Source organism: Solanum verrucosum, unplaced genomic scaffold, assembly GCF_900185275.1.
Source record: "Solanum verrucosum unplaced genomic scaffold, falcon-dt-bn FXZP01000103.1, whole genome shotgun sequence".
In the NCBI taxonomy this organism is placed as follows: Eukaryota; Viridiplantae; Streptophyta; class Magnoliopsida; order Solanales; family Solanaceae; genus Solanum; species Solanum verrucosum.
The window spans coordinates 6,228,364-6,250,959 of record NW_026020048.1 but is presented as its reverse complement, the minus strand read 5'-3'; the positions used below and the strand labels follow the sequence as shown (position 1 = coordinate 6,250,959).

The following is a 22,596-nucleotide window of genomic DNA, read 5'->3' as shown; positions in this document are numbered from 1 at the left end:
TCATTCAACACAAGGAATACATCACAGCCACAAGATTAAAGAGTGTGGCCATGATAATTCCTATTGGAGAAATATGAACCACCAGTTACATATCTTAGACTTGGCCCATCAAATTTAATATTATAGTGAGTACTGCCTTTTCTTTTTGTTTTGATTAAATTTAAATTGCCCATCGTAAGATCCAATGTTTTAAAAGGCGGGGTGTGAGACAAGACACTTTATACAATACAGGACGAGGTGAAAGCCCCGAGACACAGGGCGTAAGTCCCATGAATCTACGGGGCATAGTCTCATGTATATTCAATTTTATAGTTTTATTACTAATAAAATAAGTAAAAGTAAACCTTTTAATGATTTATGATTTTTATTTGAGATAAATATTAATAATCAATAATGAAGGAAAAAAGTATTATAATTACTATTTGAAAAATATCACTACACTAGTAATAAAAATATGATGTAAAACAAAAAAGATAAAAAATTAAATTAAAAACACCCGGGTGTACGTTTTACGCCCAGGACTTACGTTTTTATATTCAGAGCTTATGCCTCAAATTTTAGGATTTATGCCTAATGAATCTACGTCTTTAATTTACACCCCGAAGCATTTTTGGTAACCCCGCCCCTAAACTCGCCCTAGGACTCACCCCAAAAACGTTTTTGAAAACACTGGTACGATTCATTAAAACAAAAATTTAAATCACGTATTGTAAGATCCATTTAGAGGTGGTGCTTCTAATAAAAAAAATATTCATATTTAAGATTCGAACTCAAAATCTTTAACTAAGGATGAAACAATCTCAACCATTACCCTGCAGCTCAACTTGTCTTCTCAGTTATGCTTCTCCATTTTCATCATTTTGGATTTTATTTTTAATGTATAAGCCACATTGTGAGTAGAGCTGTCAAAATGGGCTGGTCCAATCCAACCCAATCCAACTCTAACGGGTTAGAGAGTTAAATGGGTTGGGATGGGCTTACCCTTTTAATTGAAGGGCCTATAAAATAGCAGCCCAACCCATCTCTAAGCGGGCCACGGGTTAGGATGAGTTTGTCCTTCAACCAAAAAACGGATAACATTTTCCTTTTAGAAAGAATACGAGTGTTGATGAATTACACATACTTCAGCGAATATTTACAAAACAAATACATAATAGCCAAGATACAACATTCATAAGTTTCATCCGAGCAAAAAACATTACATGATCACTATTTTCATAAACAAGACAATAAAGGAGAAGTGGAAAATTAGGCATAAAAAAACAAAAAGTAAAAGAGGTTGAAATTTTTTAGTTATAATGGAGTAATGGACTTAGGGTAATAAGAAAATTTAGTGGGCTAATGACCCTAAAATGTAAAAGATATATAAGAAATATAATCTTGATTTTATATTGGTATTTTAAAATTATTTATTGACAAAATCTTAACAAGTAAAACATTACTTAAAATATATATAATAAATATTTTTAAAATTTACTGTCCGCGGGCTGGCCTTTGAGGCTCGCGGATTGGGCCTATTAGGCCAGCGGGCCAAATGAGGCTAGGTTAAAAAGCCTCGTTCCTAAATGGGCTGAAAAAATTGAACCCAATCCCTATCTAATTCAAGGATTTGATTGAATCGACCTAGCGGACCAAGCCTATTTTGACAGCTCTAATTGTGAGGTCTGTGATTATGCCACGTTCCCCTTTGTGTCTTCTCATTCTCAACTAACCGTACGTGACTTTTGTTTTTGCATCCCAATGATTTGTCGATTGATCAAGTTTGGTCCCCTAATTTTTGTCTATTTTTTTCATGTGGCTACTAGTACTGATCGCGAATTCATTAGTTGCCCTGTCGGTTTCGTTCGCACAATATTATTTTTTTCTATACTATTGAAAATATTTTTTTTGATTTTTAATATATATATTTTTTCGTTATACTTTGACACAGATATAGGTAAATACAATTTTAATAAAAAAACACATATCAAACTAAGAAAATTCGTATAACCTATATCCCAATTTTAACTCATGCCTGACACATTCTTTCCGGTGACCCAGCTTGAAGCATAATCCATTTTCATAGTCATCTTCTCCGCCTAAAACTTACATTTAAAAGTTTTCGAAGATGAACAAGTGTGAGAAAATGATTTTGACCAGATTTAGTGATTACAAAATTTCTGCTCTTTTTTTTTCTTCTCCAAGTTAAATACATCTCTCCATTTTTTCAAGTACGAGTTCGAGTCATGAAAAAAAAATGAAAAAAATGGGAGCTCCCAAAAAAGATTTCAACATATTGCTTTTTGTTCAAATATCACAATTTTTATATTCAAACACCCACCCAGTTATATTGGTGATCGATGATTATGTATAAAAGTTCCACTCCACGGTGTAGGTTAATTGTCATTGCAGGTTATCTACTTTATTTTTAAAATTAATTAGCTTGACTTATTAGGAATATTATAATAACGCATTCAGTGTAATTCTACAAGTGATGTACAGGAAGAGCGGAGTGTATTGGTAGAATTTTTTTTAATAGACCCTCAACTCAAGCAAATCCATAAAAAAATATACTCATATAAAACAAATATGGTAGAAAAGAAGTTAGGCCGAAGACAATGAAAAAGAAACGCATAATATATAAACATGATTCTTAACTTGTCTTCAGCGGACAACTATGCATTTCAACTTTGAATGTGCATAAAAAGACACTTAAAGTTGTATAAAATTGAACAAGTAGACACATGTGTCTTATATGGCAGAACACACGTAGGACGCCACATTGGACACAAAATATGTCTATTCGTTCAATTTTATACAAGTTTAAGTATTTACTTGTGCACGCCCAAAGTTAAAAATCATAGTTGTCAGTTGACGCCGAGTTAAGGGCCATATTTATGTATTATGCCAAAAAGAAATCCGTACTTATTTGAATATTTATTTGTAATTAGTTTCTCAAGTACTATTTATAATATTATTTTTTTCTTATTTTATTAATTTATATAAATTAAACTCATTCTAGTTTCATCTATTAAAGTTTGGATTGTTGTGAAGCAAGTTGAGTCATAAGGGTTTCATATATGTACATGCATTAATAGGTCATCCTAAGTGGGCAACTAAAACATCATGAAAGAGGCAATAAGCTCACAATTTTACAAATATGTTGTTGTCGCGTCTGTTGTTGGGTTCCAACACCCCCACACCCTCACATTTCTTGGAGGCATGAAATTAAACTTTCCTAATTTCTCCACTTTTTAAGATTGGTGTAAAGTGTAAACTATGTACAAATGTAATCGCAGTTTTAATTTAGTTTACACTAATCACATATTATAAGCAACAAATCAGTTTACTTAATGTAGATTATAATGTTTTTGTTATTTAACTGTGCATAAACTACGCCAATTTTCTGTTGTTAGGAAAAGTTTCCTCGAGCGAGTATGGTAGAGTTTGATTTTTCTACCCAAAAAATAAAAATAAAAAACCCCAAAATGCAGCTAGCTTAGTATAATTAGATCTCGATACATCATCCTTATTGTTGATGTCTTTTATTAAAGTAGTTTCACATGGGTCAATTATGGGATAAGTGGTCTATGATTACCTATTGAGCTAACTTTTGAGGTTGAATTAGACCTAATATCCATTTCTTTAATGCCTATTATATTATTTTCTCCCATCTTGAGACAAACAAAAATAATAACATATAATTGTAAATATACAAACTATATATAGTTTGAAAATAAAATTATTCAATTATTCAAGCTTTAACTTGTGTAGGTAGTATCAAGACAGGCTTAAAAGATATGAACTTGTGGACAAAGCCACTTAATCAAACAAATTATAAGAACTTCCAATCACACACACACATTGCACACTGGTATTCATGTTTAGAAGGAAAAGTTGAGCATGTTCATGCTTAAGTTCTCCAGCATCTCATTCTCCATGAAACCACATCCATAATTTGTGGCAATCATTTTGTTATAATAGTTGTGGGGCTTGAGTGAGCAGCTTGAAGAAATGGGCAGAATAGGAAGGTTGTCACAGTTGCATATTTCAATCATGTAGCCATCAGGATCATGGAAAAACACTTGATCCACCTTTATCCCTTCTTCCTCCACAAGTGCAGTCGCGTATCGCATTCCCATTTCCTCCAACCTCCTCTTCACTACCACAACATCACTACTCTGCTAATTGCAGTTCCAACACATGTTAGGAAATCGGAACGATTGAAAAAAACAACTGAACCCAAATACATTGTGCTTTTTGAAATTATGGGTTCATAGTAATGTCAAATGTTTGATTCGATTAGCTAGGCTGAACTCATATTACATGATCTGCCTCTGTTTAAAGAATGAAAGTAAATTTACCTGGAAGGAAATGTGGTTATCCTTGGGATTAATTGGTCGAGGTTCATCGTAATCCTCCATACCTTTGTTCTCAAGCAAGTGAATCCCCACTCCATAGTTGTACAACCTTACCAAAGCAATTACTATATTAAAACACGAAGCATGCATATATATATATATGTGTGTGTGTGTGTGTGTGAATATTGTATTTGTAATAGAGAGGCTAATTAATTACCAGGCTCCATGGAAGTTGAAAGAAGAAGGGCGTTTAACAAGGCAAAAGCCCAAGACATCTTCATAGAAGCGCACAGAATTCCAGACATCTCTCACTAACAAGGACACATGATTTAGTGAAAGCAGAGGCAGTGCTTCGCAGCTGCTCACTTCCTCAATCTCCACTATCATCTTTCCTTCCTCGATCGATATATAGATTATTATTATTATTATTGATTTTTTTTCCTTTTCTCTTGTTATGGACAAGTCTAGCTAGGGAGATTGGCTTATTTATAACTGCATAACGGAGACTTGCAATTGGCAAATGAACATCTGTGAACTTTCCTAGAAAATTCTTATCATTGGAGTGTAAGTATAGGACAACGATGTACAATTTAGAATTTTCTTATAGTAAGAAGGATCGGAGTTGTGTAAAAATGGAAGCAACCTATTTTCATTTTGCCACACCAACGCCTACTGTCGCAGATATCAGTCTAGCCCGGGACGATCTATATGTTTCAAGTGTGTTATATAAACCTCTACTTTTTTTAATAACTTAAATTTTTAGATGACATTCCAAGCGGCCAGAATATGTGTGATGGAGTAGGGTTTTATACTTCCAAGAAAAAAAAAACTGCACATGATTAGATTGGCTTTCCTACAAGTAAATAGATTTGTCACGGAGTACGGTTTTGCTGGTAATTGGGTGTTCCATAATCCAAAGAAACTTCTTCGACGCTTCTGCTTCCTGCCAATTCTTTGTATAGTTTCTTTTATTCTTCAACATACTCCAAATGCGTAAGATTTTTATATCTAGCTATAAAAGGTACACAATTCCATGCTCTTTGAAACTACGCTACAATCTTTCTTTTTCACAAGATGGGGTAATATCTGCGTATACACCACCCCTCTCCAGACCTCACTTATGATATTACACTAAATATATTGTTATTCTTATTCTAATTTCAAAAGCAGAAGAGAAAGATTTAAGATATTCATCAATTTCTCCAATGTGCAGGTTAGAGATGATTACGAAGCGACCAGATCAGAGATCTTCTTCATCAAATGTATGATACCTATTTCCAAGCACGATGAAGAGAAATTGAGAATCAACTGTTGGAATGGAGAACATCAATTTAGTGAATAAAGCATGTAACGGCAAGGGTCATATTGTTTGAAAATATTAATAGTGTAAGATGAAGACGTTGCGGAGCGAGAACAAATCGTGTACTATATGCGAACTTGTGTGATCAATCAATGAACGGGGAAATTGCGTGAATGATGAGACCGAATCGTTAAATTCACCACCAAGAGAATTTAGTATCCCATGAACTAATCCATTTTAGAAAAATAAAGTTATACTTGAAGAATCCTCAATGCCCTGTATTAGTATATATGGATCAAGGTGGAACACGTTAGTGCACGGTCATGTGTGGTGCACATAGAACTTGAACAAACTATTTAAGAAAGTTCCCGTTTAAACCTTTGACCTTTTTGCTTAAATTTAAAATTTTACTGATCAACATTGCACGCAAAATTAACAGTTAATCACAAAGGATAAAAATTAATAATTGTCTTTTTTTTTTTCCTTTACATAAAAAAAACATTGTTAACAAAGAACGGAAAAGATCTATTTTTGACATTACATAACATGTATTATTTGTTATACCGCACATGTTTATTTGTGACTGAAAATCCATAAACACATCTTTATTGATTAAAAAAACATCATTTGACATTACATTTTAATAATAACAAAATCATTTGCTAATTTGTCTCGTAGTAACTCTCTACGTAGTTTTTATTAATTTCAAGTGTCTAAAATCTGAAGTTAAATAACATAATTAATTTAGATTCATACCGATAAATCCGTTAAAGCAAGATGGAAAAATCCATCATTTTGAAAGTTCCAATATGCTACCTCTTACAACATTTAGAGGGATCTCAAGATGATACCAGATGTGGAGCCGAGATTAAAAGTTTGGGATTCTAAATCAATTTGTTTGAGGTTCACAAGTTAATATACATAATTTTTTTTATTTTTTAATACAAATATAGAATCTACGAAAAAGTAAATGGGTTCGTTCGAACCCATGAACCCCCACCTAGCTCCGCCTCTGGATGAAACTCAACTGAATTTGATGTAAGTAATATCTGAAAGTTAAATTGTGTAAATTATTAGAGTAATAAAATACATGTCAAATATTTATTAATTTGGTATTTAGAGAATGAATTCTACTAATGCTATTTTAATTCAATTGCGTGTTGTTTATTATTACTTCTGTCCATTTTTAATTGTCATTAAATAAAAAAATTAGATATTCAAAAATTATACGAAAAATATTATAAATTGCAATTTTTTATATATTAATATGATGAAAAAATATATGGTAAATATTAGTCAAAATTCTTATAATTTAACTCTACAAAAGAAAATCATGACAAATAAAAATAGACGGAGACAACAGCAAACAAGAAATAAGCCACATTTAAAATTACACGTATATCATATAGTGTGGTCTTTATCGCCGACAAATACAATCTGTGAAAAATGCTTATCGGCGATGCTCTTCACCTCCCGTCTACGTTAGCCTCTGCAACCAGCGACGCCATTAATTTTCCCTATTCGCCATGTCAAGGTACGCCCTTTTCTTGTTCATTTCGCACATTTTGCCTTTCTACTCTACTTGTTTAGCTCTATGTTTTTATTAGAGTAGTAGTAAATTAAGTTGGCTGCAAAATAAATCGCAAGGTTTCTGTAGGCCTTTTGGAATTTTCTTCAACAAGCTTTTTAACTGCTGTAAGTAAAACTCAACGTTTCATACTTTCTGTATTTATAGGGTCCCATGGGTCTGTTGGTAGGATTGGGGTACTTTTTGCACTAGGGCATTTTAGTTCTGCATACGAGAACGAACATTCAGATTTCATTGTGTAGTCATTCCAATTAGTGTTATTGTTCTTGAAACAGTATTTTAGTTGCACATATCAAAAGAGGGAATTATTTTTAGAGTGAAATAGCTACTGGTTTTACATTTTGCCTCTGCTAAGTTGTGTTGTGCTTGGAATGCAGAATCTTTTCAGTTGGTAAAACTAAAGGACTTGGACAATCCTTATGCCGAAATCGGACTACTATCTGCTCAGAACAAGCGAGAAAATTAGAACTTATTGGGAATGGTGTATGTCCTCCTATATGTAGATTTTATGGGCAATATGTATCTACTAGGGGATATGATTCATCTGTAGCACGTAGAATGCGTAATACTTTCTATGGGAGTTATTCATTGACTTCACCGGGAACAGCTGTAAGAAATCATGCAGAAGTTGCTTGGAAGAAGTTATCACGTAAATATTTCGATGAGGGGCAAACTTTTATTCGCTTAAGTCGATTTGCACAAGCACTTAGCTTGGCATTGAGCAGATCTTATGTGATTCTCCCTAGTTTTCTTGCCTTAACGTATGGAAGAAATATAGCACTGGCACAAGCATCACCAGACTTGGAGTATGGTCTCCCACTGACTAGCTTCTACAGGCATGCTGAAAACGGACATTTTTTGGTTACCTCAGTGCTGCATTCCATATTTGAAGGTTTTGTTCTGCTGTTGAGGGCCTTTTATTTGGGGATACTCTTTTCTCCTAGCATTGTAATGGCCCCATTTGCTGATGCATTTGGACCTTCTTTCAGGAAACTGTGGCTTCAGGTAGTCCGTAGCACACTCGAAAGAGCAGGTCCTGCATTTATCAAATGGGGCCAGTGGGCAGCTACACGGCCTGATCTTTTCTCTAAAGATTTGTGTACTGAGCTATCAAAGCTTCACACCAAAGCTCCAGAGCATAGCTTCGCTTACACGAAAAAGACAATCAAAAAAGCATTTGGTCGAGAGATTTCTGAAATTTTTGATGAATTTGAGGAGAAACCTCTGGCATCTGGAGGTATTGCTCAAGTGCATAGGGCTTCCTTGTTGTATCCATACCGTGGTCGAAAGATCAAGCCTATAGTGGTGGCTGTGAAAGTTAGGCATCCTGGAGTAGGTGAATCAATAAGACGAGATTTCGAGATTATTAATCTAGTTGCTAAGATATCAAAGTGCATTCCTAAACTTAAGTGGTTAAGGTTGGATGAAAGTGTCCAGCAATTTGCTGTTTTTATGATGTCTCAGGTTGATCTTGCTAGGGAGGCTGCACATTTAAGCCGCTTCATCTATAATTTCCGCAGATGGAAGGATGTCTCTTTTCCAAAGCCTGTCTATCCCCTAGTGCATCCTGCTGTATTGGTGGAGACTTTTGAACAAGGGGAATGTGTTTCATATTATGTTGATGAGCTTGAAGGCCATGAAAGACTTAAAAGTGCACTTGCTCATATTGGGACACATGCTCTTCTAAAGATGCTTTTGGTAATATTCTCTTTACTTAGTGTGTGTGTTTGTGTTGTGTGTATAGATTAAGAAAATGTCCTCTTTGTGTTAATTTGTCTGAATTTGTGTATAAAGCACCACATTTTAATGTAATGTGAAACTCAGGATATACTTTTATGGAGTTGTACTTCTACAAATGCTTTTGGTTTTATTATTTTTATATATGTTTGCGTGCGGGGATAGATTTTCATTAAGAAAATGTTCTCTTCATATTAATTTATCTAAAATTTAAGTATAAAGCACAAATATTGATGCAAGTGTGTGACTTGAAATATACTATCAACTGAATACAAAGGTCTAGTGCAATACAAAACTGACACTATATTAGATGTTGTTGTTCCCTCTCAAGCTATAAAAGCAAATGTGTTGGTGCAAGATTTGAACAAAAATGTGGAGTATGTATTCCAAGAAAATCTTTAGTTATGCCTAATGTTGTTTGGCCAATATTGGGCTACATGGAAGTTCTTGTTTCTTCTCTTGGTTAGTATTTTAGTATGAATTTGTTTTTCTGTAATTGCTTATTAGTCCTTACTCCCTTAAAAGGAAACTGTTAGATGCTGTATTTTTTTTCTTTTCCCTTGTTAAAACATAGTCTTGGATATACTATAGATTTGTTGCTTTACTGAGTAATCGGTGATATATTGGCCTTGAATACTGTCCAGAAACTGTACTCTTATTGAAGTTAAAACAGTGAGTAGTGATAATACTAAAATATTCAAATGCATTATTTTGGCATTATCAACACTTCTTCTTTATGACTGTTTTTTACTGCTATTGTTTGTAGTTTTTTAGCTATAAAGAAGGAAGGAAAAGAAGCCTTCTATGACATTTGCTTGGATGCTTTCTTTCTTTTTATGTAGTCTATTAAAATAATGTCTAGAACTTGTGATGTTGAAGAGGGGATGGCATTGGAGAGGAAATTTCGGAGTCCAAAAAGTGTTTAGATAGATTAGAACAATCTAATTCTCTATGTTATGTATTAAAATCACTATTTTTTACTTGCTCTTTTGTCTCTCTCTCTCTCTTTCACTTCTCATATAATACCCCATTTCCCATTTCAGGTGGATAACTTTATTCATGCTGACATGCATCCTGGAAATATCCTTGTTCGGGTAACCCAAAGCAAGTCATCTCGGAAACGAATCTTCAAATCAAAGCCTCATGTTGTTTTCCTTGATGTAGGCATGACCGCTGAACTTACTAACAATGATCGGATAATATTATTGGAGTTCTTTAAGGCAATTGCTCGTCGAGATGGCCAAACTGTAGCAGAGTGCACTCTGCAATTGTCAAAGAAACAGAATTGTCCTAATCCAGAAGCCTTCATTAAGGTTTAGTTCCATGCATCTTAAATTGATTGTTTCAAAACTTGCTTTGGCTGTTCTTAATTATCTTCTCCAATAGAGCTAAAATTTTTTGATCCCTCGAATTTCTTTTACTATATTATACTTGTGCAAAGAAACAAATTGGAAATCTACCATGAGGTTCTCAGGTTCAAATCCCAGGTGAGACAAAAACACTAGGTGATTTCTTTCCACCTGTTCTAACCTTGGTGGATTGAGTTACCTGATAAATGTTGCTGGTGGTAGGTGGCAGGTATCTCGTAGAATTAGTCGTGGTGCTTGTAAGCTGCCTGCCCCGGACACCACAGTTATTTTTTTACAAAAATGGACATCAGATGTTTTAAAAACAACCTATAGGGCTTGCTATTTATCCTCATTAAACTAGTGAACTACTAACTTGAAATCCATTAGTGAACTATCCTTCTACCCAAATTGGCTGTCAGGCTGACAGCTGACTTCTTGGGAGGTTTGGAAAAAGGGCTCGAGTGTTCTGTTTCTGATATTGTGAACATAGATTGTGAGAAGATGGAAAAAAAGAATATGAAAATATTGCAATCATATGTTTTTGACATTTTGAAGATGTAATTTTCCATTCAAAGGAGGTAAAAATTAGCAGGACATTCTATAATGGGAAGTAGATCAAACAAAAAGTAGGATGGAGGAGACTATTAAAAAGAAAATAGTTCCTTATATTGATCAAAATACATTACTAGCTTTAGCTCATTGGCTATTAATGAGATTATATATAATCAGATTCTACATTCTTCAAGTTGTTCAACATTTCTACACATTCTTGCTCATGAAATTCTGATTGGTCATCTTTTTGTGGGTACAACTAATGTCTATGGGCATGGAGAATTGGTCCCATTATTTTACGTGATATTTTTATGCTAAAAGACTGCTTAATTTTTTCTCGTAAATGGGGGTGATGGATATATGCCTTGGTTCTTTACTGACGTACTGCAGGAAGTGAAGGAGTCATTTGATTTTTGGGGAACTCCAGAAGGTGATTTGGTCCACCCTGCTGATTGCATTGAGCAACTCCTTGAGAAAGTTCGGCATCACAGAGTGAACATAGACGGCAATGTCTGCACTGTTATGGTGACCACTTTAGTCCTCGAGGTAATCTTCCTTTTTCAGCAAACATGGCGTTCATGAGTAAGACGTGGAATTGATTAACCTGCATTTCTATATTCAAACATGTCGAAATTACTTATTGACAAGTACTGTAATCAGTCTGCTGAGTAGTGTTCAATAATCTAGTTTAAGATTTTTTCTTCTTTTGATGATTTGTTTATTGCCTTGTAGGGCTGGCAAAGGAAGCTTGATCCTGATTATGATGTTATGCACACCTTGCAGACACTGCTGCTCAAATCTGATTGGGCAGAATCTCTAACTTACACTATTGAAGGACTCATGGCCCCATGAAAAACTCTTCTAATTCTTCCTCCAATTGCAACATATCGTTATACTTGTAAGTTTAGAACAACAAATCGTATATTAGCCAATAGTTCAGTTTGGTTGAAAAAAATTTAAGCATTTCAGCTCAGCCCAAGTGTAGAAAAACAGCCTTAGAAAGACTGTCCTGTACTTGTTGCTTTGGTCCAAAAATATTACAGCCACATGGATCTTATCCCATACATGTAAGAGTTTATAAGTAAAGAAGAATAAAGCCCTTCTCTTTGCCTGAATTGTCAAAAGTGAAAACCATGTGAACTCCAGAAATTTGACTTTAGCACTGTTCTTGGAGGCAGTAAATTATTTATGATGTCACTGAATATAAGTTTATTAGAAGAGTTTGAAATTCAAAAAAAAAAAAAACAATAATAGAAAAGGTAATCACATATTTCTTGAAAAGATGCAATCTTCAATATCCAGTAAAGCTAAAGTTGACAAACTGTCTTCCATTTGAATTAAATACAACACAAAGGTGAAGCTTGTGAAATATCGTTGCAGCTTTGTCAAAAGAGTGTAATTATAAAAGATAAACCTTACATAACAGAAAACTTATGTTAAAATTGTGACTTTTGTTTTTTTGTGTTTATTTGTTCTTTTCTTTGGACATAAAGAATGCGTTCAAGTTATTAATAATAGACCCATCTTATTAATCCAATAACTCTTAACGGTTTTATGCACTAAAGGGTCTTGAACTAAACTTTCTGATGGGGTACACAAGTACCCAACATAGCATATGGTATACTTTTAAGAACATAATTCACAGGCCCCCTCAAATATAACAAAGTGCAAAGTAATAAAGATTATAAGGTGGGACTCAAATCTAATATTGATGCCCCAAAATCTCCCAACACTAAGAAAACACATTCACACCACATGTTTGTTCATTAGATTTTGTGGCTTTGGTTCCATAAACCCTTTGTTTTCTCAGTCTTTATTTTGACTTGTGCATTTTTGGTCCACCTCTCCTGTCTTCTCTGAATTCATACATGAACCTAAAAGACATTATTGTATTTCTGTAAGTTTGATTGATCTTGCTAAAGAAATTATCAAAAATGAGAAGAAAAAAAACGGATTTTAAATCGAATTCCTCATCTCTACTTGTTTCATTTGTTAAACAGTTGGAGCATTTTCGTTGCACTATACTGGTAATGTTAATTGTGAATAATGTCATAGCCAATTTCATTCGTCAAAAAATTATACTTACTACTTCAAATGATTGAATTTCCCTAAACACAATAGACCACTCTTTTTTTTTAATTTCCTTAAAGAAATCCGTGCCTCACACTGATTGGGAAGAGAAGAATACAAGCAAATTATAAATAAGTATACATATTTTAATGTCCTGTGAATTGTTGGAATGATAAAGAACCATTAGTATACTGAATATATATATATATATATACAATTGAAAATTAAAGTTGGAGAAAGAGAAAACCAACTTCATTTTTTATTTTTAGAAAAATAAAAACAAAGTAGTGACAGGTAATAGATAAAAGCTACAAATAATGAGAAGTGGCACATGCATGTGAATGGTCCTTTCTTATTGTTTCATCTGAGCTGCATAATAATGAAGAGTAAGCAAGGAAATGATAAACCTTCTCTTTTCAAAGCACATGCCTTCTATTTTTATTTTTTCCCCTCAGTCAAATAGGTCCCATCATCCCTACATACTCTACAAGCTTTACTTTTCTACTCGTGTCCTTTTTTTTCTTCTCACATTGGCCATTCGAAATTGATATTAGAGCCTGATTATATCTGAATTCACGTCGAAAAGTTTCACATAAAAAAATAAAGCGGTCTCTAACAAAGACGATTTAGTACGAAGGACCCGCACTCAAAACCTCTTATGTTCATTTTTACTTGTCATAATTCTCTTTTTAAGTATCATATAATATGAATTTTGATTAATATTTTAAAATATATTTTTTCGATATAAAAAAATTATAATATATAGTACTTGTTATATAATTTATAAATATTTTAAAAATTAATGAAATTATCTCTCGAAAAGCACACATATCATGAAACGGTGCAAGTATATCTATATATTCCCCCAACTTATGATAATCAGAGAGGAAAATAATTATAAATGGAATCGGCTTCTATCAAAACATTCATTATTGGACGAACAGAATATGGCAATATTGGAATAGGAGAATCATATTTAGGTTGATATAATAATAATTCAAGTTTAAATTATATATACTTAAAGTTCTCCCAGCACATGCTATGAATAGTAGATAAGTCAAACAAAATTTAATCCATTATTAAATAGTTTGATCATTACTAGACAATATTATTGTACTAGTAAAAGTCGTAATTATGAAAAAAAAAATATCAAATTGTGTACCTTGGATTAATGTTGTTACAACAGAAAAGAAAATGTAAGATATAATTGTGATTTGAGAAAAATATCATCAGAACTGTATCATTAAAGGCCTAGGGTGGCAACTCTTTATATAACATAAAATTGAGATTGATAAAGTATTAAATTATACTCGTAGAAAAGAATTTTATGTTGTCACGGTATAATTATAATTAAGTTAATTATATACAAATGATTAATCGTTTGGCTGCTTTGGAATAATAGCATTTAATCTGCCTGCTATGGAATAATGACAGGAAGAATTTGGAAAGCCTGAAATTTTAAATTAAGACATAAATATGTTACTTAGTACTTAATGATAAGAATTAAGAGCAACAGATTGTGAGTGATTTGGCTCCACAGAGTTGGATCTTCTTCACCTGCCACCATTTATTGTCTTCATAAATTAGTAGTATATTTTTCTCTTGGTTAGGTGAAAATATTACATTAATTTATTTGGGCCCAACATAAAAAGTGAAAATGATTTTTTAGCTTCTAATTAAGCACCTAAACTGCCTGTCTTTTATTTGTTGACTTGTTGTATATTGGTGTTTCTATAGGTGTCCCGTGCTTTTTTATGAAAAATGAAATTAAAATATCAATGCAATATGTAAGCACAAGATAATTTATTGCCCACTCGACAAAAAAGTTAGGTAACTTTGTTTATCAAGATTAAAACAGATAAAAAAAAATATTTAGTCATATTTAAAAAATAATAATTAAACTTGAGATCTCATCATTATTCTCAACTCACTCTATAGCTATCAAGCTACAAACAATTTTTTTTTTTATCGAAGAACTATATTTTTGTTATTTCACTCAAAAGTTACTTAACTAAATTAATGTTACGACACAAAAGATCGTTCAAACCAAAAAGTGATATATTGAGCTACTCTTTAATAATGTAACACCTGATTTTTAAATGAAAAATAGAATATATTATAGAGATTTTAAACAAAAACCTACCTGACCCGTAAAATCTCTTTATATACTAAATAAATTCCCAAAAATTGACAAATATGTTTAAGAAATAAGCCTTACTTGTCATTCACGAATTTAGTACACGAGAAAAAACGCAAGATGAGATAGACTTAAAAAGAATAAACATATGAAGCGTGCCTTTAAGCTCCAAGTCAAAGCCCCACAATTCTTTTATTTAAAATCTTTTTCGAATACTCTATAAATTTATAATATGTTAATAATAATAATATAGTTTCATAAAGAGGTTTGGGAGAGTAAGGTGCGTCGTATATGTAGATTTTTATATCTATCCTTATAGGATATAAAAGTTATTTATGATAGACACCATGACTCAAGAAACAGTTTGAAAGAATTGCAAGTTATAAAAAACTATGATGCAAATATTGAAAAAAATAATTGATAGTACAAATATTAAAAACAATCAAACTAAAATAAAATCGAACATAAAATAATGGTAGCGTACTATTGTAATATGATACATATTTTTGCATTTTTAGAATTCCTTTTTGTAATCCATATTATTCTTTTGCTTGCCATTGCTTCTACAACTAACTAAAAGTTGACGTTTATGCTGAAAAAGACTGTTCATCTTTAATGTTACCCTATCTTTCTTTAATTCAAATTCAAACAAGAAAAACTACATTTATTTATTTCTTCAATTCAAATTCAAACTAGTAAAATAATTTAGCCATTAATTTTAATTTAGAGACAATTATTATCTAATGAAATGGTCAGTTTACCGAATTGATTGAGTCAGGGCAAAAAGTAATTTGATTGAAATGGAAGAAATTTAATTTAATTAATTTTTGGTAAACTGTTACAATAAGATCTAACATGTATAACAACAATTAACCAACTGTTTAGTTGATGTTTAGTGAAAGAAAAAAATGTCATTAAATTAGTTAAGCTGTTGTTGGATGTGGTTGTTAAGTTTGCAATTAAATTAGAAAAGAAAAAATCTAACACAACTAAATATTAAAGAAAAGAATTTGGATCCAATTTCTACTTTTATTCAAATAGTTTTAAAATTCTGTCTCTTTATTCTTGAAATTTATATTCCAAAGAAACTAAACAGAGATTTTGTCAAATGGCCGGTGTTTATTTTTTATTAAAACTATCAAATCAACTTTTTCTGAAAATGACCCCCTGACGGAGGAAAAATTCCACCTTTTCCAATGTGTAAATAAAATAACAAACAAACAAAAATAATACTAACAAAAGAAAAATATTACTAGTAGTAAATAAATAAATATTCATATCCCCTTTATTTTTATTTCTTCGTTCTCAATTTATGTGTTTTACTTCTTCCTGATATATATTTCAAAAAGAGTAATATTTTTTTTATATTGAGTATGTAAGTTTTTCAAATTTCAATTTTATCTGATAAATTCAAAAACAACAAGATTTATAAGTATTACACACATCAAAATTTCAACATCTCCCTTTATTTATTAAATATATGCACAATTAAATTAATACACTTTCTTTTTAGTCTGTGTATAAAAAATATTTTTTGTTCAATCAAATATCTTGTTATAAAATGTAATGAAAGGTGTATTAATTACTCCTATTATATTATAAGTATTTTAATATTAATGGATGAGCTTGTGAACCTAATCTTTTGGTTTTGTTGTGAAAACCAAAGGTTAAGGAACATTCATAAGAATCAAGACAGAGACTGACAGACTGTAAATGGGGACCATAGCTAACCCATAAACATCCAAACAATATTTATAAAGTCTAAAATTTAGCACATAAAAAACCATAAATGCATGAGACAAACAAAATACACTTATCATTCAACTTCCATTCCATTGACTCACACAAAATGATCATTCATTCAATTACATAATATGCTTTTACTAACCTTTACTTCTCTTTGAAGAAACAAAAAAAAATGAGATATATATTTTGCTAATTTCTTTTGACATTTTATGCATAAACTTGAAGCAATTATGGGTACAATGGCGACTGCTGATGAGGTGGTGAAGGAGGCTAGTGGCGGGGAAGAAAGAATTTTGGTGTCGGTGCGTCTGAGGCCTTTGAATGATAAAGAAATTTTAAGAAATGATGTTTCAGATTGGGAGTGTATTAATGACACTACAATTATTTACAAAAATGTTAATCTTTCTGTGTCTGAACGCTCTATGTATCCCTCTGCTTATACATTTGGTAAGTTCATCCTTTATTTCTTCATATTTACTTGAAAGTCTTGTAATTTGCATTTCTGCTTGGTCCATTTTGGGTACTTTATTTGGATTAACTGTTGATTTCGGAGTTTTAAGTTAATTGTGATTTAAATTATGTGCTAATTCAGGAAAGAAAGGTTTTAGCAGCCTCAATAAGTCATGTTTAACCATAATTGAATTAAACTTTATGAGTTTGACAATGTTCTGTTTTTGGGATATGATTTTGCTTGCAGACAGGGTATTTAGGACTAATTGCTCCACAAGACAGGTGTATGAAGAAACTGCTAAAGATGTTGCTCTTTCTGTCCTTAGTGGATTCAATTGTGAGTAAGAAAATTAAATATTTTTCATTTCTTTAGCTAATTTATCTGATACTATTAAAATTTCAATTTTCAACTTCATAATCTATGATCCGGGTATTTGTGTCTGAATTGTTCAGTATTTCCATCGATCTTATAGTTCGTACAAGTTCATGTTTTGTATTATTGATTTGAAACCATTAATGTATTTCGTAGCAAGCGTATTCGCGTATGGCCAAACGAGCAGTGGAAAGACGTATACTATGACTGGTATAACTGAATATGCTATAGCTGATATATATGACTACATTCAGAAGGTGATCACTTGTTTATATTGTCTGCATTTCGTATTATCCAAGGCTTTTCGCTTTCGCTTACTGAGTATCTAGTTGTATTACTACTTGTAGCACTCGGAGAGAGACTTTATTTTGAAGTTCTCTGCTATGGAAATCTACAATGAATCTGTCCGAGATCTCCTTAGTGCTGATAGCACTCTTCTTAGACTTCTAGATGACCCCGAGGTTAGTCGTTTTCTCCGAATCAACAATTTTTTTTTCCTCTTTGAAATCTCATTAAAGCAATTTTGACAGAGAGGGACAATTGTTGAGAAGCTCACAGAGGAAACATTGAGGGATTGGAACCATGTCATTCAGCTCCTTTCTATTTGTGAAGGTAAGAGACGAAAAATTAGCTTTGGCTTCAACAAGGCATTTGTGATTTTGAATTTATTTAGTGCTGAAACGAAATTTTGCCTGAGAAATGTGGAATGTGGATATTGATTGATATTGCTTGAACTTTTGCAGCTCAGAGACAGATAGGGGAGACTGCGCTCAATGAGACCAGCTCCAGATCTCACCAAATTATCAGACTGGTATAATAACTTAATATTTGTCTTGTGCAACTGGCTAACAAGCTAGTATTAGCTTTTAGAAGATTACAGTTTTGACACAACTTATTGCAGACAATTGAAAGTTCTGCGCGGGAGTATTTAGGCAGGGACAATTCCAGTTCTCTTTCAGCTACTGTGGTATGAAAATATGTCTGGGGAGATAGTTGATATTTAGCATGGTCTCAGTAATCATCATACTAATAAGTGCTTGTTTTTCTCGATGTAACACAGAATTTTGTTGATTTAGCTGGAAGTGAGCGTGCATCTCAGTCATTGTCAGCTGGCACAAGGCTGAAAGAAGGCTGCCACATAAATCGCAGTTTGCTGACTTTGGGCACTGTTATACGCAAGCTAAGGTCGTTTATATTTCTTGCGCTCTCTTCTAATCTAGTGCAATAGGGTCATTGTAAGAGTTCATCTCCTCTTACATTGCCTTTGCATCAACTTTATTTTCTCCAAAATGACCTAATAAATCCAAAATGCTGATTGATATAAACATAACATCTCTAGATCACTCCTAATATAGCAGGAAATTGAAATTGAAATTGTTGCTAATGCAAGTTGTTATATAATACAGCAAGGGTAGGAATGGTCACATTCCATTCCGAGATTCAAAGTTAACTAGGATACTACAACCGTCATTGGGTGGCAATGGTAGAACTGCCATCATCTGTACAATGAGCCCTGCACGAAGTCATGTTGAGCAATCAAGGAATACTCTTCTGTTTGCAAGTTGTGCCAAGGAAGTAACTACTACTGCCCAAGTGAATGTAGTCGTCTCAGATAAAGTTTTAGTGAAGCATTTGCAGAGGGAGTTGACGAGATTGGAGAACGAGTTAAGGAGTCCTAGAACTTCTCTATTCCCTACAGATTATGAAGCATTGCTGCGAGAGAAGAACAAACAAATAGAACAGGTACTGCATCTTGGACTGATAATCTAGTTTCCTGGCTATTGTACCAGTTTGACACCTTGATCATTATGTCATCTCTTTTGTAGATGGAGAAGGAGATAAAGGACTTGACTATGCAGCGTGACATAGCTCAGACTCAAGTTAGAGATATGCGACAACTGCTTGGAGATGATGCAGGTTTATTAATGCAGGTATATATGCTACTTAGACTGTTATTTTCTGTCTATATATTTGCTTCTTAATGCTAAAAGGCGCTTCAGGGTCACTGTGGTGTGGCTGAATGTAGAGCAGTCCGCCCTTACAGCCTTTGAATTATATTACAGGTTGGTTTAGGAAACTACCCAAATCTGTGTGCGCGGAGATCACCAGATTATCGAAGCCCAATGCAAGTGTCCATTTTGTCATACACTCCATCTATAGATGCTGATATTAGAACATGTTCAGATGGACATAGCAGGAGTAGTTCCGAGGAACAAATTATACGCGTACCAGAGTTTGAAGAGAACTTTCTCCATAACAGTTCATCTCCAAGGTTATTAGCTGGCCGCAGTTCAAATTATAGTGAAAGTGATTCATGTGAAGGATGGGATGAGATTGAAAAACAAAGTAATGGAACTAATTCAGAAGACCTATACAAGGAAGTTCATTGCATTGAAACCAAGGAATCAAGTACGAAGGTAAAACAAGAATCCAAATTTCCATCTCCTGAAGAAAGAAGTAAATTTCCAGCTGAAATGACAGCAGAAAATGAAAACAAAGCTGATAAGGGAACAGTGTCACCTCCAGCAGACGACTATGCACGATCAGCACCACCTTTACTCAAGGAAAATAGAGAAGTCACATTGTTGCCCTGTAAAGAAGATGTAGAATTTGTGCCCTTCTCATCTTTTAAGGAAGAAAAGAAAGCTAGTGAAGAACCATTGTCACTTCCCTCAAAGGATTCTCAAACCCTTGAATCACCAAAGTTCGCAGACAGTAGAGAGTCAGTAACATTGCCGTTGAAAGAAGAGAAAGAGTTGAACTGTGTGCATACATTTGAGCCTCCTTCTCCAGCAAATTTATCCTCAACATATGAGCTCCTTGACGATTCACCAGGCTCAAGCATCTTGAAATTAAGTAGAAGCAGAAGCTGTAAACCTAGCCTAATGGATGATCTATATTCTCCATGTTTTAAGGAACGCAACAAAAATGAAAATACTCCACCATCTCGGCCAGAAAGAAATGTCAACGCAACACCTGAGTGTTGGGAAATCAAAATCTCCCCCCCGAACTTTACCTCCGATGTGAAGGACTCTCAAGAGAAAAGTTCCACCTTTTATGGCGAGACTGATGTCAATGAAGTGTCAAAAGGGGAAGATACAGATAATGAGAGTGTCAATGATGTAGATGATGCAAGGACGGACGATACAGATGAGCTTCAATATGAAAAGGAGGTCAAAGAGTGTCCTGTGAGTATTATCTTTTCTTCTCTCTACCTGTCTTCTTAATCATCTTCCCATATATCTCCAATCTCTTATCTGTTCATGATGATGAAATTTATATGCTTCATTTTTTGGATGGGTGATTCTTCTAGTCCTGAGATTTTTAGAAGAACGCCCTTCTTTCATGGTTGATGTTCATGGAATGAAAAGTTTGTGTGACGTGAAAAAATATAGATAAAACCTGTAATCGACAGTCGGATTACATTCCTTGGGTTTATGTCCACTGTTTAAATAGAATCAAGAAAACTTACATTTCCTTAATTTCTGACTAATGTGTTTGTATGTTACTGGTTAAGGAGGCTGAACTAGAGCATGATAGACCATCAAAGTGTGTCAAAGATGTCAGGTTGGACCCAATTGAAGATGATCTGAAAAGTCTTCGCAGCTGGCCCTCGGAGTTCAAGATGCTACAGAAAGAGATTATTGAACTTTGGAATGCTTGCAACATTTCCCTTGTGCACAGAACATATTTCTTCCTTCTTTTTCAAGGTGATGCTAAGGATGCAGTATATCTGGAGGTAGAGATCAGAAGACTGACCTTCCTCAACAACACATATTCGCATGGAGAGAAAACAGAGGTCAATGGCAGGACTTTGTCCCTTGCACAAAGGTAATTTGACTAACATCAGGCATATATTTGTATCACAGAGCCATATATATGTGCACTGTCTTTGTACCTAAAGCATGATAAAAGGTAAGTCTTTGCATTTAACAGCTCAGTTTTGTACTTGGCATGTTAAATGCAAAAGCAAAAGATGATAGATAACTATGCAAATGAAATTTGAACGGATTGACAACTTGTTTGATTTGTGAAACAGCATGAAAGACCTTCGTCAAGAGAGACGAATGCTGCGCAAGCAAATGCTGAGGAAGCTAACAGAAGAAGAACGAGAAAGCCTGTACCTTAAGTGGGGCATTCGGATTAACAGCAAACATAGGAGGTTCCAGTTGGTTCAGCGTTTGTGGAACAAGACAGATGATATGAACCACATTGCAGATAGTGCTTACCTGGTAGCAAAATTAACCGGATTGATGAAGCCAGGACAAGCTCCTAAAGAGATGTTTGGTCTTGATTTTTCACCTAGACCATCTAGAACTTATAGCTTCACGCGTAGTTTGATATCTTCAATCTTGTAAAAATGTCAGGTCCAATATTTGAGTTGGAAACACTCGTTGATGGCTGGCTTCGAGCTCCATTACTCATAGTGTTCTGATTTTTAACTGTTAGTGAGTTTGAGTATTTCTTAGTTTGTTTGTTCTCTTGGGTGTTGATCACCGGAGAGATTCTGATTGTAATTGCGAATGTAGATTTGTACAGGAGTGCTAATTTGATCTACTGAACATAAAGAGAGTGTAAAATACCTACATTATATATAGATTGGTTGTTGATTATGTGCTTCTACCATCATTTCATCTGTCACAAAACTTTAGTGACCAAGAAGAGACTGCTTTCCGTTTTGGCTTCAGTAAATTGCATAAAATGGACCTGCACTGCTGATTTCATCAATCCAGCAAAAGCTTAATTCACATTAACAATGGGCTTGTAGCTGATGACATTCAGCTGCAATCTGAGTTATAACATGTTTTGCCAAACAACCCTTTGATTTCTCTCTTTTGTTAAAAATTTGGATATTGACTCCGAATAGTTTCTACTGATCAGTTTCCGTGTGAGGATTGATAGCAAAAATTTAGAGCAAGACAACAATTAAGTCTCTGATTAGCACAAACCATAA

General features: G+C 33.6%; 3 protein-coding genes across 3 annotated transcripts; 2 read left to right on the top strand and 1 right to left on the bottom strand.

The window, feature by feature from the left end:
* Positions 1–3,683: 3,683 nt before the first annotated feature.
* Positions 3,684–17,769, bottom strand: LOC125822142 (glyoxylase I 4-like). The gene is made up of 4 exons (XM_049501519.1): positions 17,764–17,769; positions 4,558–4,750; positions 4,344–4,449; positions 3,684–4,160 (listed from the first exon to the last, which is right to left on the bottom strand). The coding sequence occupies exons 2-4, from the start codon at positions 4,725–4,727 to the stop codon at positions 3,864–3,866; spliced, it is 573 nt and encodes a 190-aa protein (XP_049357476.1). The 5' UTR covers positions 4,728–4,750; positions 17,764–17,769; the 3' UTR covers positions 3,684–3,863.
* LOC125822132 (uncharacterized) lies at positions 7,007–12,048 on the top strand. The gene is made up of 5 exons (XM_049501508.1): positions 7,007–7,174; positions 7,606–8,926; positions 10,009–10,278; positions 11,257–11,412; positions 11,599–12,048. The coding sequence occupies exons 1-5, from the start codon at positions 7,167–7,169 to the stop codon at positions 11,716–11,718; spliced, it is 1,875 nt and encodes a 624-aa protein (XP_049357465.1). The 5' UTR covers positions 7,007–7,166; the 3' UTR covers positions 11,719–12,048.
* LOC125822128 (kinesin-like protein KIN-7G) lies at positions 16,920–22,255 on the top strand. The gene is made up of 13 exons (XM_049501500.1): positions 16,920–17,266; positions 17,517–17,606; positions 17,799–17,899; positions 17,990–18,103; positions 18,173–18,254; positions 18,386–18,453; positions 18,544–18,609; positions 18,703–18,827; positions 19,049–19,385; positions 19,469–19,573; positions 19,706–20,830; positions 21,160–21,473; positions 21,682–22,255. The coding sequence occupies exons 1-13, from the start codon at positions 17,029–17,031 to the stop codon at positions 21,998–22,000; spliced, it is 3,084 nt and encodes a 1,027-aa protein (XP_049357457.1). The 5' UTR covers positions 16,920–17,028; the 3' UTR covers positions 22,001–22,255.
* The last annotated feature ends 341 nt before the right edge of the window (positions 22,256–22,596 follow it).

Bases quoted from the DNA above. Each gene is read 5' to 3' on its own strand.
- LOC125822142 (XM_049501519.1), bottom strand. From the start codon at position 4,727: ATGATAGTGGAGATTGAGGAAGTGAGCAGCTGCGAAGCACTGCCTCTG. The intron at 4,450-4,557 runs GTAATTAATTAG...TGCTTTGGTAAG, and splicing joins TTCAACTTCCATGGAGCCTG to GTTGTACAACTATGGAGTGG. The intron at 4,161-4,343 runs GTAAATTTACTT...TGCAATTAGCAG, and splicing joins ATAACCACATTTCCTTCCAG to AGTAGTGATGTTGTGGTAGT.
- LOC125822132 (XM_049501508.1), top strand. The intron at 10,279-11,256 runs GTTTAGTTCCAT...GACGTACTGCAG, and splicing joins ATCCAGAAGCCTTCATTAAG to GAAGTGAAGGAGTCATTTGA. The intron at 11,413-11,598 runs GTAATCTTCCTT...ATTGCCTTGTAG, and splicing joins TGACCACTTTAGTCCTCGAG to GGCTGGCAAAGGAAGCTTGA.
- LOC125822128 (XM_049501500.1), top strand. From the start codon at position 17,029: ATGCATAAACTTGAAGCAATTATGGGTACAATGGCGACTGCTGATGAG. The intron at 17,267-17,516 runs GTAAGTTCATCC...TTTTGCTTGCAG, and splicing joins TCCCTCTGCTTATACATTTG to ACAGGGTATTTAGGACTAAT. The intron at 18,610-18,702 runs GTATGAAAATAT...GATGTAACACAG, and splicing joins GTTCTCTTTCAGCTACTGTG to AATTTTGTTGATTTAGCTGG.